Genomic DNA, 17,403 nt, shown 5'->3' with positions numbered 1-17,403 from the left:
TACTCTTTGAAGTGCTGCATAAATATTTTATGCACTGCTTCTGAGCTAAGCCTGACTTCTTTGTGCCAAGCTAGTAGAGGGCTGAGCACAGGTTAATTTGGGGGTTCCTTGTGTTTCACCCTGACAGAGTTTTTGACTGCTGCTTGCGTAGGGTGTCACCCCCCCCCCCCCCCAACAAATAACCCAATATCCTACAGATGGCTTTGGGTGTCATAGACCAAGGGAGGCTCTGTTGAGGCTTGTGGAAAATTTCCAGCTATATCCATGGTATTGCACATCAAAACATCACACATGTTTAACATGGGGATTCAGTTGCTGTAGGTGAGTTGATATTAAACAACAGATATTTTTGGGTAAGATGGTAGGAATTCATAGGCTGTGGCGTTACTTATGTTGTGTGGCCTCTGTAGCCAGTGTATTGTTATCTAAAAGGTGCACCTATACTTTAACCATGCCCTTCACAATCCGAGCACTCTGGAAGACCAAACCCAGGAAAGTCCTCCCCATTGACTGCTACAATCAGCACCTCATTGACAGGAGTTCCCACAAGCACCACTGCTACTATCTGTGCTGTTTTAGGCACATTACTTGCCACCACTCTGTCAACCTCTACTTCATCTCCCAGCCTACCTACAATTAAACCAATGACAATATCTCCAGCCTTGACATTTGTAGTCATTACAACATTGCAGCCCCACTGCACTACTTTAAATGCAGAAATCACACCTGTGCTACTGGGGCACCAATTACAGTCACTGAGAGCACCCTCACTGTTTCAAGCACTCAATGCCGCTAGAAATCACAGTGGCCTTGGAGCAGATGGTAAATGGTCAAAATATCGATTCCAAAATATAGACAAACCAAAATATCGAGTCCAAAATATAGAATGGACAAAATATTGAATGGACAGAATATAGACTTCACAAATATCGTTTTGAAGGTAAGTAATGTAATATCGATTTTAAAAATATAGACAGTCAAAATATCGAAGTACATAATATAGTTTATTAAAAATATCGAATTTTTAATATTATCGAATTTTTTTAAGTGTTTTTTATGTTAGTATATGTGTGAAAAGTGCATATATTTTTGTAAATCATTTTAAGTAATTCATTTTATGTTATTTAATTATTGTGTAATTTAATTCTGTAGCGGGTTGTGGGTTTATAGGGGAATAGGGTGGGAAGTAATTTAATTATGATTAATTAAATACGTTAATTAATTAATTGGTATTTATTTAGAATAAATTGTAAATTAATTTTTAATTGGTAATTAATTAATTCGTAATTGATAATTATTTTTTATTAATTGATTAATTGATAATTATGTGAATTAAATTAATTTATTTTCTGTAGCGGGTTGTGGGTTTATAAGGGAATAGGGTGGAAGTAATTTAATTATAAATAATTAAATATGTAAATTAATTAATTGGTATTTATTTAGAATACATTAATTAATTTCAAATTGGTAATTAATTATTTTAATTGATAATTATTTTTTATTAATTGATTAATATATAATTATGTGAATTAAATTAATTTATTTTCTGTAGCGGGTTGTGGGTTTATAAGGGAATAGGGTGGGAAGTAATTTAATTATAAATAATTAAATATGTTAATTAATTAATTGGTATTTATTTTGAATTAATTGTTAATACAATTTTAATTGGTAATTAATTCTTAAATGATTATTTTTTATTAATAGATTAATTGATAATTATGTGAATAATATTAATTTATTTTCTGTAGCGGGTTGTGGGTTTATAAGGGAATAGGGTGGAAGTAATTTAATTATAAATAATTAAATATGTAAATTAATTAATTGGTATTTATTTAGAATACATTAATTAATTTCAAATTGGTAATTAATTATTTTAATTGATAATTATTTTTTATTAATTGATTAATATATAATTATGTGAATTAAATTAATTTATTTTCTGTAGCGGGTTGTGGGTTTATAAGGGAATAGGGTGGGAAGTAATTTAATTATAAATAATTAAATATGTTAATTAATTAATTGGTATTTATTTTGAATTAATTGTTAATACAATTTTAATTGGTAATTAATTCTTAAATGATTATTTTTTATTAATAGATTAATTGATAATTATGTGAATAATATTAATTTATTTTCTGTAGTGGGTTGTAGGTTTATAGGGGAATAGGATGGGAAGGAATTTAATTATAATTGATTAAATATGTTAATTTATTGGTATGTATTTTGAACAAATTGTTAATTACTTTTTAATTGATAATTAATTCTTAATTGATAATTAATTTTTATTAATTGATTAATTGATAATTATGTGAATTATATTAATTTATTTTCACTAGAGTGGGAATAGTAAAATTTACCCCTGTGCTATCCAACGCTTTCCCTACTGTTTCACTCTCTGGAGTAGGAATAGTAATTTTTACCCCTACGCCATCCAACGCTTTCCCTACTGTTGCACTCTCTGGAGTGGGAATAGTAATTTTTACCCCTACACTATCCAACGCTTTCCCTACTGTTGCACTCTCTGGAGTGGGAATAGTAAATATTACCCCTACGCTATCCAACGCTTTCCCTACTGTTGCACTCTCTGGAGTGGGAATAGTAATTTTTACCCCTACGCTATCCAACGTTTTCCCTACTGTTGCACTCTCTGGAGTGGGAATAGTAATTTTTACCCCTGCGCTATCCCACGCTTTCCCTACTGTTGCACTCTCTGTAGTGGGAATAGTAATTTTTAACCCTACACTATCCAACGCTTTCCCTACTGTTGCACTCTCTGGAGTGTGAATAGTAATTTTTACTCCTACGCTATCCAACGCTTTCCCTACTGGTGCACTCTCTGGAGTGGGATAGTAATTTTTACCCCTACGCTATCCAACGCTTTCGCTACTGTTGCACTCTCTGGAGTGGGAATAGTAATTTTTACCCCTACGCTATCCAACACTTTCCCTACTGTTGCACTCTTTGGAGTGGGAATAGTAATTTTTACCCCTATGCTATCCAACGCTTTCCCTACTGTTGCACTTCCAGGATTGGGAATAGTAATTTTTACACCTCTGCTATCCTACGGTAATAATATTTTGTATTTTTTATTAATATTATGTTAATATATATATATATATATATATATATATATATGTTTTAAGAGATATGATTGTATTTTTTTTATAAGTTAAATTAGTTATTTAATAATTTTAAGGTAATTTAAGTATTTTTAAGTATATTTTAGCTATTTATTTTTAATATTTTACATTAATTTTAAGAAATTCGATATTTTTATAATGTGTATATATATATATAAACGATATTTTGAGGTCGATATTTTGGTACTTACATGTTTGTAGATAGGAATTCGATATTTTGTCTGTCGATATTTTCGAATCTATATTTTGGGTAGTCTATATTTGTCCCTCGATATTCAGTGATCCGAGCAGATATCAAGGTACATCTGCAATCCGGGAGCCCAGTTCTACCTTGATAGATATCTCTAGGGCCACTATTGTGGCCGTTTCAGTGATTGTGGAACGTCTGAACATTTAGCAAACCTGGTTCATCTTCAATAACAATAATCTAGGTGTTCCATGAGGCATCGGATATGGATGGACAGGGACCTGGGATTGTCCCAGTGATAATATATTGTGTACAGGCCCGAGACACGAGCAGATAGGAGGACCCTACAAAGCATGACACATGCAGCTCGCAGCTTTACCAGCCAGGTTGCATTAGAACCAGTTGCTAGATTTGTAGCACTGCAGGTACAAACACAAACACCTGCCCTACAACTGGGAATTTCAAGACCGTTGCCTGTCTCACAAATGAATGCACCAGTCTGCCCATCTCACTTGGACAAGCAAAAGCCCTGACAAAAAGAGCACTCAATAATACAAATGACATGCAAATATGCTTATCTGTATATGGTTTGTGTTAGGGTGGTGAGATTTAATATTCAGTGTATTAGGAGATGGCCTTCAACATATTTAATATGTTGGTATGGGAGTGCTTGTAGGTAGGATGTAGATTTCTGGAATGATGAATAGTTTGGGAATAGGTGGTAGGTAAAAACGTCAGGTTGACCGTCCTGCTCCCAGCAGAAGCGGTCGCTCCACACGCTGCTCCCTGCCTCACCTGGTATCGTAGACTGCTGAGTGCCTATCTCGCCTTGCACCCACAACTGCTTAAGCCTGTATAATTATTTTACTTAGTTCGTAGTGCTAGATTGCCCCACCTGCTTATTATTATTTATTATATTTGCTGAGGTTAATTAGATCGTAGCGCTCGACTGCCAAGGTGCGCTTGTCCGACATTTGAACTTGTGCTGTGCTGCCTGCAGATTTATTTGTGCCTGATTGTGCCGGCGCCACCGTCATGTGCATCGCGCTATTTCGGATTGTGCCGCAGTCTTGTTTAGATATTGGCTTGCTGCCATTTTGTTGTTGTTGTTCTGCCTCCCTGCCCTGATCTCCACCCCGCTCCCACCTCACAGCTGATCCTCCCTCCCACTGATACTGATCTCCCCGCTCTGCCGTGGCAGCGCTCTGACCGCCCTGCTCCCAGCAGAAGCGGACGCTCCACACGCTGCTCCCTGCCTCACCTGGTATCGTAGACTGCTGAGTGCCTATCTCGCCTTGCACCCACAACTGCTTAAGCCTGTATAATTATTTTACTTAGTTTGTAGCGCTAGATTGCCCCGCCTGCTTATTATTATTTATTATATTTGCTGAGGTTAATTAGATCGTAGCGCTCGACTGCCAAGGTGCGCTTGTCCGACATTTGAACTTGTGCTGTGCTGCCTGCAGATTTATTTGTGCCTGTTTGTGCCGGCGCCACCGCCATTTGCATCGCGCTATTTTGGATTGTGCCCCAGTCTTGTTTAGATATTGGCTTGCTGCCATTTAGTTGTTGTTGTTCTGCCTCCCTGCCCTGATCTCCACCCCGCTCCTGCCTCCCAGCTGATCCTCCCTCCCACTGATACTGATCTCCCCGCTCTGCCGTGGCAGCGCTGTGACCGTCCTGCTCCCAGCAGAAGCGGTCGCTCCACACGCTGTTCCCTGCCTCACCTGGTATCGTAGACTGCTGAGTGCCTATCTCGCCTTGCACCCACAACTGCTTAAGCCTGTATAATTATTTTACTTAGTTCGTAGCGCTAGATTGCCCCGCCTGCTTATTATTATTTATTATATTTGCTGAGGTTAATTAGATCGTAGCGCTCGACTGCCAAGGTGCGCTTGTCCGACATTTGAACTTGTGCTGCCTGCAGATTTATTTGTGCCTGTTTGTGCCGGCGCCACCGCCATTTGCATCGCGCTATTTCGGATTGTGCCCCAGTCTTGTTTAGATATTGGCTTGATGCCATTTAGTTGTTGTTGTTCTGCCTCCCTGCCCTGATCTCCACCCCGCTCCCGCCTCCCAGCTGATCCTCCCTCCCACTGATACTGATCTCCCCGCTCTGCCGTGGCAGCGCTGTGACCGTCCTGCTCCCAGCAGAAGCGGTCGCTCCACACGCTTCTCCCTGCCTCACCTGGTATCGTAGACTGCTGAGTGCCTATCTCGCCTTGCACCCACAACTGCTTAAGCCTGTATAATTATTTTACTTAGTTCGTAGCTCTAGATTGCCCCACCTGCTTATTATTTATTATATTTGCTGATGTTAATTAGATCGTAGCGCTCGACTGCCAAGGTGCGCTTGTCCGACATTTGAACTTGTGCTGTGCTGCCTGCAGATTTATTTGTGCCTGATTGTGCCGGCGCCACCGCCATTTGCATCGCGCTATTTCGGATTGTGCCCCAGTCTTGTTTAGATATTGGCTTGCTGCCATTTTGTTGTTGTTGTTCTGCCTCCCTGCCCTGATCTCCACCCCGCTCCCGCCTCCCAGCTGATCCTCCCTCCCACTGATACTGATATCCCCGCTCTGCCCTGGCAGCGCTGTGACCGTCCTGCTCCCAGCAGAAGCGGTCGCTCCACACGCTGCTCCCTGCCTCACCTGGTATCGTAGACTGCTGAGTGCCTATCTCGCCTTGCACCCACAACTGCTTAAGCCTGTATAATTATTTTACTTAGTTCGTAGCGCTAGATTGCCCCGCCTGCTTATTAGCATTTATTATATTTGCTGAGGTAATTAGATCGTAGCGCTCGACTGCCAAGGTGAGCTTGTCCGACATTTGAACTTGTGCTGTGCTGCCTGCAGATTTATTTGTGCCTGATTGTGCCGGCGCCACCAGAATTTGCATCGCACTATTTCGGATTGTGCCCCAGTCTTGTTTAGATATTGGCTTGCTGCCATTTTGTTGTTGTTGTTCTGCCTCCCTGCCCTGATCTCCACCCCGCTCCCGCCTCCCAGCTGATCCTCCCTTGCCCCTCCCCTTCCACTATCCTCATATGACAGATGCTTTTGCGCGCAGCGTTCACGCGCAGCAGTCGCGCCCCATGCGCGCCGAAGGTGCGTCAAAGGTAAGCCCGTCTACGCCCGTCCGCGCCTGGCCCTTGCCCAGTGCCAGACCCCCTGCTCCCCGCAAATCCCACTCCACCCGCATAACGTATGACGCCACTACCCTCCTTGCCCTTAACCCCGGACGCACACCACATTGCTGCGAAGCTGCCCCAGGACACACTCATGGACCTCTCACCTGCCACTCCTGCAAGTTCGCCTGCATCTGGACCCACACCAAATCCACTTCCTCCAAACACAGCCCCGACCATAACCACCTGAAGTGCATCCTGCTGAACACCCGCTCGGTCCACAGACACGCCATTGAACTTTGGAACCTACTCGACACTACATTGCCGGACGTCGCCTTCCTTACAGAAACATGGATGAACGCCTCATCAGTGCCCGACATCGCCATAGTCATCCCGGACGCTTACAAGATCATCCGAAAGGACCGCACCAACCAAACAGGAGGAGGCATCGCCATCGTTCATAAGAACACCATCCGAATCACGACCAGCTCCGACGATAACCTCGCGACTGCCGAACACCTTCACTTCCAGATCCACACCGACCCCAGGACCACACTTAGAGGCACCCTCATCTACAGACCACCAGGAACCCGCACACAATTCAACGAAGACATCACTGACTTCATCAGCCCACATGCCCTTACCTCCGAGAACTACATTCTACTGGGAGACCTCAACTTCCACCTGGAAAAGAAAAACGACAGCAACACCACCACCCTTCTGGACAACCTGGCCAATCTTGGACTCAAACAACTTGTTGACACCCCCACCCACTTAGCCGGACACACGCTCGACCCTATCTTCACCTCCAGCAAACACATCTCCTTCGATCACACCACAGCTCTCCATTGGACGGACCACAGCTGCGTTCACTTCAGCTACAAAAAGACCACGACCCACAACCCCCCACAAACTATTCCTCGAAGAAACAGGAACAAAATCACCACCGACCAACTCTTCACATCGCTTAACCAAAACCCTCCTGCCATATCATCGGACCCAAACCAAGCTGCCACCAATCTCACACAATGGATCACCCACAGCGCTGACGAATTGGCACCCTTGAAAAACCACCATATCAAACAAGGTAGCAAAAAGGCCCCCTGGTTCAACGATGACCTTAAGAAATCCAAGAAGTTATGTCGTACCCTCGAGAAAACCTGGAGAAAAAACCCAACCACAGACAACCTGACCACCTTCAAGGACGCCACCCGCAAACACCACCAATCGATCCGATCCACCATGAAATCAGCATTCAAGGATCGACTCGACAACAACGCCCACAACAGCAAGGGACTATTCAACATCATCAAAGAATTTACCAACCCCACCGCCGGCACCAACGACATCACTCCCTCCCAAGACCTTTGCGACTCTCTATCCTCTTTCTTACACATCAAAATCGCTGACATACATAACAGCTTTGAAAACCAGTCCGAAGAACAGTCCACTCCACCCACCTCCGAACCAAAACAGCACTCTCACAACCTTTGCGCCTGGAACCCAATCCCTACTGAAGACACCATCCGCCTGATGAACTCCATCCACTCAGGTTCACCAACCGACCCATGTCCCCACCACATCTTCAACAAAGCAGACTCCATCATCGCACCCCATCTCCGCGATGTCATCAACTGCTCCTTCAACTCTGCTACCTTCCCGGAAATCTGGAAACATGCCGAACTCAGCGCCCTTCTGAAGAAACCCACAGCAGACCCCTCTGAACTTAAGAACTACCGCCCCATCTCACTCCTCCCATTCCCTGCCAAAGTCATTGAGAAAGCCGTCAATAGTCAGCTCGCCGCCTTTCTTGAATCCAACAATTCCCTCGACCCCTCACAGTCCGGCTTCCGAGCCAAACACAGCACCGAAACCGCCCTCATCGCTGCTACAGACGACATCCGAACGCTACTGGACAACGGAGAAACAGTTGCCCTCATCCTACTTGACAATTCCGCCGCCTTCGACACAGTCTGTCATAGCACCCTCATACAACGCCTCAGCAACGTTGGAATACAAGGAAATGCTTTGGACTGGATCATCTTGTTCCTCGCCAGAAGAACCCAAAAAGTCCGCCTCCCCCCATTCAAATCAGAGGCCACCGAAGTCATCTGCGGCGTACCACAAGGATCATCACTCAGTCCCACCCTCTTCAACGTTTACATGAGTCCCCTCGCATCCATCGCGCGACAACACAACCTCAACATCATCTCCTACGCAGACGACACCCAGCTGATCCTCTCCCTCACCAAAGACCCAAACACCGCCAAAACCAATCTACACGAAGGAATGAAAGAAGTAGCCGAATGGATGAAGAACAGCCGTTTAAAACTAAACTCGGACAAAACGGAAGTCCTCATCTTAGGATCATCCCCCTCTGCCTGGGACGACTCATGGTGGCCACCGGCCCTGGGTACAGCACCCATACCTACAGACCACGCACGTAACCTGGGTTTCATCCTAGACTCCTCCCTCTCGATGACCAGACAGACCGGCGCCGTCTCATCTTCGTGCTTCAACATCCTACGCATGCTCAAAAAAATCTTCCGCTGGATCCCCACTGAAACAAGAAAGACAGTCACCCACGCACTGGTCACTAGCCGACTGGATTATGGAAATACCATTTACGCCGGAACCACAGCCATACTACAGAAAAAACTCCAACGCATCCAAAACGCCTCAGCCAGACTCATACTGGACATCCCCGTCAAGCTCACATTTCCGGTCACCTGAAAGACCTCCACTGGCTCCCCGTCAACAAGAGAATAACGTTCCGTCTCCTCACCCACGCACACAAGGCCCTCTACGACCTAGGACCCAAATGCCTCAACACACGATTGTCCTTCTACACACCCACCCGCCAACTACGATCATCCAATCAAGCCCTCGTCGCAATTCCGCGCATCCACAGATCCACCATGGGAGGAAGATCCTTCTCCTACTTAGCGGCCAAGACCTGGAATTCTCTCCCCACTCACCTCCGCCTTACACAGAACCACCTCTCCTTCAGAAAGCAGCTAAAAACCTGGCTATTCGATAAGTAATGCATCCACCCTCCCTCAAGCGCCTTGAGACCCTCTGGGTGAGTAGTGCGCTATACAAATTCCTGAACTTGAACTTGAACTAAATAGAACTTCTTATTTCGTATTCATTTGTAACATGGCCTTTCTGTCTTCGTTTACTTTAATTATCAGCCAGGGATCGTTAAGGCAACTCTAGAACACTGTTTTAATTGATTTTTTCTTATGTTTACATTTTAAAGTATGCACTGATGATGGGACAAAATTCCAGCTTTAGGTGTTTTTCCAAATTTTTGTACCGACTGGGACGTTACAATACTGGTCATGCAGGTAAAACAAAGCAAGGAGACAATCCTAAATTTGAGATAGGTAAAGGGTGTCAAATGCACTACACTATAAACACTGCAATAACGTTTTTTTAGCACTTATCTTAGTATGGACATTCTTTATTTTGTACTATTTTGCCTTTTGCATACATTATATGATGATGTCATTGGTCCTGCAGCTACCAATATTTGTTGCCAATTGCTCCAACAGATAGGAAATATGAGGCAGTGTTTCCTGTTTCTTTGTAACTTTTAATAGCAGTAAAACTTGTATATAATGTTGCTGCCAGCAGAATTTCACCTGGATTTACTGTGTGGTAACTCTGCATACTGTAAGAGGCATATTTATGGCAAAGTAATGCAGCGCAGCGCAGGAAGTAAAATTGCTGAGCTGCATTACAGGGAAAGGGCAGACATGCATTGTATGTATCCCAATACAATGTATTCCTGTCCTTTCACCAGGACTGGTACACAATGGGCTGCCTAGCACCATTTCCGGCACCTGTGCATCATGGTGCAAGGGTGCCTCCATTGCATGCAAGATTGTTTTTGTGTAGTAATTGTCACCTTCCTGAGGAAAAACAATTCCAGAGGCAAGGCAAATTCCTCTATCTATGTGTGCTGCATAGAAAGAGGAAGTAACGAGGAGAAATACAAATATTTCTCCTCGTTATGCCTCCCCTGGGAAGGTGTACCATTCTGGTGCATTACCAGGTCTTTAGGTGTAGGATCAATGCACAGCCTTCTGTTTTTTTATTGTTTTTATTCACACTAATCCGATTTAGGTGCTGCTGCTGGGTGACACTTTCCGTCTCCAGTGTCCTCTTGCAATAATTAAGAAGTGTAACCAATGGGCCATTGGTTACATCCCCACCGCGCACTCTTTGTTGGTTCCTCTTTTTAAGTAAGGACTCCTATGTTTACTTTAACAACGTCTTTATTGTTTTCAATATTGTTTTTTTATTATGATTATGTTCATCATAAGCGATTTTCAAATGTTTCCATAAACGTTTTTATCTCCTATCATATGCATTTCTCTTCAAACATATGTGTATTTATGCTCCGATGCATTTCGGGCAATACCTGCCCTTCCTCAGGGAGCAGTGGCTGTTAAGAATACAAATGTAATCAAAATCACAATCCACGTATTACTATACATATTTCCATATTATCACAGTTATGTACAATACAAGTGCACGCCATGCAGGGATTTTAATATGGTGTCCTAGTGTGTTGGGGATTGATATAACCAAAGTGCACCCGTGTTGTGAAATATGCTGAATAAAAACGAACGCACTCACATAGGAGTCTGTATATGTCTTCTCTTCGAAATCTGTGTGAAGGAAAAAATTACCGCGAGTCAGTCTAACCGTTCCACTTGGTGATGGCTAAGTTAACCGAGTGGCGCTCGGTGCGTGTCACTAACCTTAACGAAATTCGGCTGAAAGTGTATCGTGAAGCTCTGTCAGGTCACACCGTCTGCCTGTATGCGTGCTCCAATGTTAGTGCAAGCGGAGTTACTTCCGTGTTATGCTGACGCTGGGTGTAGATAGGGACAACATACTATGCTGCACGAGTCTGGGAAAACAGACTATGTGTTCGAAGGACACTAGTTTAAAATCAACCGAGGTTGGTGATACATTGGTAAATCACGGAAGTGGGGGTAAAGTGTAAATGAAATGTAGATGTCGATAAAATCGAAAAAATAAAAATAAAAAATATAAAATTGTGTTTATGTGTAGATGTAACTGTGAGCTCGTCTCCCATAATGGAGTAAATGTGTCATGTGGTGTGTATAGGTTCAGTGAGTGATCCTGAATAAACATTTTGTATTGAATTCACACAACTTTACACCCTATTGACCATATTGTAGGCTATGATGCCTACTTCCAAAATGAATCATGTTTGGCACAGTCTTATAATTGTATGAACATTTCAGATTATAAATAACAAGACAATTCGATCCGTTCATTGAGTCCGTTCGGTTTCAAGGATCCCAATTGATGGATCCAGTGGTTCTCTCTTCGCAAGAGGAATTGGTTATTGTCTCTTCCTTCCTTTCTTTCAATGGTTTCCAACACCAGAAATTTTAATTGAGAGATATTATGGTGAGCTTCCATGAAATGGGATGCAACCGTGGATTTGCTGTTCTTGGTGCGAATGTTGGATTTGTGTTCCACTATTCGTGTTTTGAGTTTTCTTTCCGTCTTGCCGATGTATACCTTTCCACAGGGACATTTTAGCAGATAAATAACGTTAGAGGTGTCACAGGTTGCTGTGACGTTAAGTTTGATGTTATGTCCCCTCATAGGGTGTGTTATCACATTGCCTTGGATGACATTATTGCAGTTACTGCAGTTATAACACGGCCGTGTACCTCTGTGTGATATTGAATGCGGTTTCTTTTGTTTAAGTATCTCTCCCAAATTCTTGCCCCTAGTGTAAGCGAACAGTGGGGTTGATATGAAGATATTATTGAAGTCCGGTTCCAAGTTTAACATTGGCCAATGTTTGATTATTGTTTTTTTGAATTGACTGCTTGATGTAGAGAATTTAGAAACCGCTACAATCCTTTGTTTGTCTGCTCTGACTTTTGGAGTAAGTAACTCTTCTCTTGTTTTCTTGAGTATGCTTTTTTCAGCATTCCTGATTGTCGGTTCTGGGTATCCTCTCTCCTTGAAACGCTCTCCCATTTCCTTTATTCTAACTGTTGCTTTCTGGGGATCTGAAGTAATTCGTTTGACTCTGGCCATTTGGGATAATGGGAGATGATCTTTCAATGAGTTTTGATGAAAACTTGAGTGATGTAACATATTGTTACGATCCGTTGGTTTTCGGTAGATGTCTGTTGTAAATCCTTCTGGGGTGAGTTTAACTTCCACATCTAGAAACGTTACTCTGTTTTTGGAGGTCTCCCATGTCAATTGGATGCGTTCATCGTGCGTGTTAAGTGCTGATAACGCTTCTTGTAATTGTAATTCAGTGCCTCTCCATATGATGAAAATATCATCTATAAAGCGTACCAACATCTTGGTGTTCTTCTTCCATAGTTCATTAGAAAATATGTGTTGTTGTTCAAATTGTCCCATAAAGATATTAGCATATGCCGGTGCGGCACAATTACCCATAGAGGTACCAGCCAACTGTTGATACCATGTATCACCATATCTGAAGTAGCTTCTGTATAAAGTGAATAACATAAGCTCCATGAGGAAAGTTTGAAAGGACTGGTCCAAGTCTGAATGGACTAGTGCTTGTTCGATTGCCTCTATTCCTGAAGCGTGTGGAATGGAGGTGTACAATGCTTTCACATCAGCTGTGCATAGCACTAGTTCTTGATCTATCTCAATAGTTAAAGTTCGGAGTTTATTCAGAAAATCTGTTGTATCCTTTATGTGAGTGGGTAGTTGTTTGACCATAGGTTGTAAATATTTGTCAAGAAATTGACCTATTGGTTCGTGTATACTGTCACAAGTTGACACTATAGGTCTCATTGGTGGATCCATGAGGTTTTTATGAATTTTTGGGATCATGTGTATGCATGGACTTTTTGGGTTTTTCTTGATCAAAAAGTTTTTTGTTCTTTCATTGATTATACCTTCTTCCACTGCTTTCTCAATGATGATTTTTAGTTCCTGTGTGTACTCATTAGTGGGATTATTCTCCAGTGTCATGTAGGTATTTTCATACATTGTTGTATTCATAATGATCAGAGCTCCACCCTTGTCTGCTTTAACACACATGATTTAATCATTGTTGGCCAATTTCCTTAGGATATCATTGTCTTTTTGTGTGATGTTTTTTCTGTATCTTTTGTTGGGTCTTATTTTATTCAGATCTTGTTTCACCATTTTTTCAAATAGATCCAGCGTTTTATGGCTGATGGGTGCCTGAAATGCACTGTGTGGTCTCAATCCTCTTAGTTGATCAGACTCCTCCTCTGTTTTGTCTGGGAGAATGTTATCGAAAAAATGTCTGAGTCTCATTTTCCTCATTAATTTGAAGAAACTTACTTCAAGTTCCAGTTTGTCAGTATCGGTAGTGGGGACAAATGATGTCCCTTTCTGTAGTAAGTTTTTTTCGTGTTGAGTTAAGTTATGGTCTGATATGTTTATTACTAGTTGTTTTTGGCCTCCGTCTTCTTCTTCTCCTTGTCCTTCTTGGGTGCCGTCATGCTCCTGGTGTTTGGATGTTCTTTTTCTTTTGTTTTTTCCCCTCCTGGGTCTTCTGGTTGTGGTAGACCCTCCTCTAAAAAAGCACTAGTCGTTGCTGTTGTAGTTGGTCTTTCTTCCGTTCTGGGTGTTGTTCGGGATGTGCTTTCCTCAGTTCTAGGTGTAGTTCGGGAAGTACTTGTTTGTTGAGGTCTTCCTTGTTGGGGTCTATTAGAAGTGTCACTTCCTGATGATGATGTATCAGTGAACTGTGTTTGTGGTCTGTTCCTTCTTCTCTGGGCATACACCTCTGCCCAGGTGTATACCTCCCCAAGTTTATAATCCAAGGTGTCCCTTTTGAATTTCCTGATCTTACGTTCATTTATCTCTCTGAAATGTTTTGCTATTTGATCGTTGATCTCTTCCAGAGTTTTTGACCATTCCTCTGTTGTCATCATGCTGGTTAATTCAATTGTTACCTCGGCTATTTCTTTCGTGAGTTCTTCCAAGATCCCAGATAGTTCCTCAATAATTAATAGGATTAGGTCCAGGGAACATTTGTTTAAAATTGCGTACCATCTATCTTGGAAATTTTTGGAGTTTTTGCATAGCGAGGGTTTCAAAGCTATGCGGAGGCCGCTTGGAATTCGTTGTGATCGATGGTACCGTATTAGTGTGCTGGCATGGAGTTTTTGGTTCACCTCTCTTTTTGATAAGTAAATTAATTGTCTCAGCTGCTGTTCCTTGGTCTTATTGGTGGTTGATTGTGTGAATTCCTCCAGTATAAGAGCATATATTTTGGATGCTTCATCCTCCTTGAAAGCAAATGTACTTGCTCTTGCATCTGTACTTTTTTCTATTTCCTCATAGGACATGTTTGAAATGCTATGGATTGAGTGGCGTGCTATCGATTACCTCTGGCGGAATGATAGTATATAGACTTTAGGTGTAGGATCAATGCACAGCCTTCTGTTTTTTTATTGTTTTTATTCAAACTAATCCGATTTAGGTGCTGCTGCTGGGTGACAATTTCCGTCTCCAGTGTCCTTTTGCAATAATTAAGAAGTGTAACCAATGGGCCATTGGTTACATCCCCACCGCGCACTCTTTGTTGGTTCCTCTTTTTAAGTAAGGACTCCTATGTTTACTTTAACAACGTCTTTATTGTTTTCAATATTGTTTTTTTATTATGATTATGTTCATCATAAGCGTATTACTATACATATTTACTCGCGGTAATTTTTTCCTTCACACAGATTTCGAAGAGAAGACGTATACAGACTCCTATGTGAGTGCGTTCGTTTTTATTCAGCATATTTCACAACACGGGTGCACTTTGGTTATATCAATCCCCAACACACTAGGACACCATATTAAAATCCCTGCATGGCGTGAACTTGTATTGTACATAACTGTGATAATATGGAAATATGTATAGTAATACGTGGATTGTGATTTTGATTACATTTGTATTCTTAACAGCCACTGCTCCCTGAGGAAGGGCAGGTATTGCCCGAAATGCATCGGAGCATAAATACACATATGTTTGAAGAGAAATGCATATGATAGGAGATAAAAACGTTTATGGAAACATTTGAAAATCGCTTATGATGAACATAATCATAATAAAAAAACAATATTGAAAACAATAAAGACGTTGTTAAAGTAAACATAGGAGTCCTTACTTAAAAAGAGGAACCAACAAAGAGTGCGCGGTGGGGATGTAACCAATGGCCCATTGGTTACACTTCTTAATTAAAGCATTACCAGGTCTACCAGTAATGGTAAATCTGGGAATGCATCAAAGTCCATGGGAGTTGCTTAAGAACACCCACGCAAAGCCCATGGAATGCCTTTCCAGGGCAGAGCAATGCAATGCAGCAATTTATCAAGCCACACAAATAGACCTTGCATGGCTTGATAAATAGCATTTTGGGTTTGTGTCGCACATGTACCACATTGCGTTGTGCAAATGTGACAGAAACACCGTCGTAAATATGCCCCTTAATCCGGTTGGAGTTCCACATGCGGTAAAATTGCATGCTTAAATTTTTTTAATTGATTGTGTGCTGTGGGTAATTTGTAAAAAAAAAATGTCAGTGGGCCAGAGTTTTTTCAGAAGTAGCAGTCTGTACTATCGAAGTGTTGGGGGGTAAAAACCCAGTAGCTGCTGGGCCCCGCGCTGAGTGGAGGGGCAAGGGCATTTCTGGTAGGGGGGGAATGAAAGTACAACAAAAAAACAAATAACAAAATGAAAATATAACTTCCTCATGAGCACAGACTCCCAGAATCCTCTGCAGTCAATCCCGATGCTGCTCTCATTCTTGAGTGCAGCGTCATTACTGGCTTGAGCACCAAGGATTTGCGCTCCCAGGGAGTCTGGGAGCCTGTCAGTGCTGTCTCCATCGCAGCAATGCAGCTGGGGTTGGAAAGAGCTTCACTTCGCATGACACTTTGGCCGACCCAAAACGGCTGGCCAAACCGTCATGCGGACTGATCACAGTGCCCACCACTCTACCTCCGTGACTGTCCTCCCTCCCGCGATGGCCCTGGCCCCAAAACTCGATTGAGAGAGAAAAATAGAATGATAATAAACCTGATTTATTATCATTTTTTTCCCAAGGCTCCGTTGTCTTGAGTCCACCTTATCCCTCTTTAATCCACCACCAGACACTCTTGCCCTCTTTATTTGACTCTTGTAGGTTTCTTCAGCCCTGCTTTTTCCCTTTGCCAATCTTTTCCGTCTTTTCATTTCCTTTTGTGTTTATATCTCTTTTGCTCTAGATCAGTCTGCTGAGGAAAAATATGCTTGTTCCTAAAAATTAGCACTGGTGGGCCTCACCTGCAGCCACCAAATGAATCGCTGGCTCAGTGGATGTAATGCGTGAAATCACTCTCTCTGATTCCTAAGCCTTAGAGAGCATTGTAATAGCTGAATTAAATACTTTCCCTTTTGTTTGTATGTTTAATTATTATGATGTGAAGATAAATGTTTTACACACCAGTCTGTTGTGTGCATGAATTAAAACCTGGGTATGTGTACATTTACAGCTCTTCACGAGGAGCCTTACATCATGTTTTCAACAGAGAAGAAATCCATGCTCTGCATAAACTGCTTCCGGGACATGCAAGTGTAAGTAATTGCTATGAAACTTTTTCCAAGGATTGCCATATTTCAATACACGAGGATAGCTGCTGCCATGGGTGTGCAAACAAAAGGAAACACAATGATGTAATGTGTAAGCAGCATGAGGATTTCTGTTACCCACACAGACATGCAAACGTCTGCCAAAATAAAAATCAGTTCCTTGGGCTCTGATTTTAGGTTTGTAGGGTTGAGTAATGCCCGTCAAGGAGATAGAGTATGTTACAACATTGCCCTGTTGGACATCCCGCCTCCAACTCTTGAGATGTCCACTGGTCCTGTCAACATCTATTAATATTGGCAGGAA

The 17,403-nt window shown here is 42.3% G+C and overlaps 1 protein-coding gene across 1 annotated transcript in view; it reads left to right on the top strand.

Moving 5' to 3' along the window:
- The window catches only part of RNF207 (ring finger protein 207), a 900,262-nt gene that overhangs the window by 358,598 nt on the left and 524,261 nt on the right, over nt 1-17,403 (top strand). Inside the window, exon 5 of the mRNA XM_086921721.1 lies at nt 17,003-17,084. Within this exon, the coding sequence (XP_086777847.1) occupies nt 17,003-17,084 (82 nt within the window). The remainder of the gene's footprint in view (nt 1-17,002; nt 17,085-17,403) is intronic.

The sequence above is a fragment of the Lissotriton vulgaris genome, chromosome 5 (genome assembly GCF_964263255.1).
Source record: "Lissotriton vulgaris chromosome 5, aLisVul1.2, whole genome shotgun sequence".
Classification (NCBI taxonomy): Eukaryota; Metazoa; Chordata; class Amphibia; order Caudata; family Salamandridae; genus Lissotriton; species Lissotriton vulgaris.
This window is presented reverse-complemented; position numbering and strand designations above follow the sequence as displayed.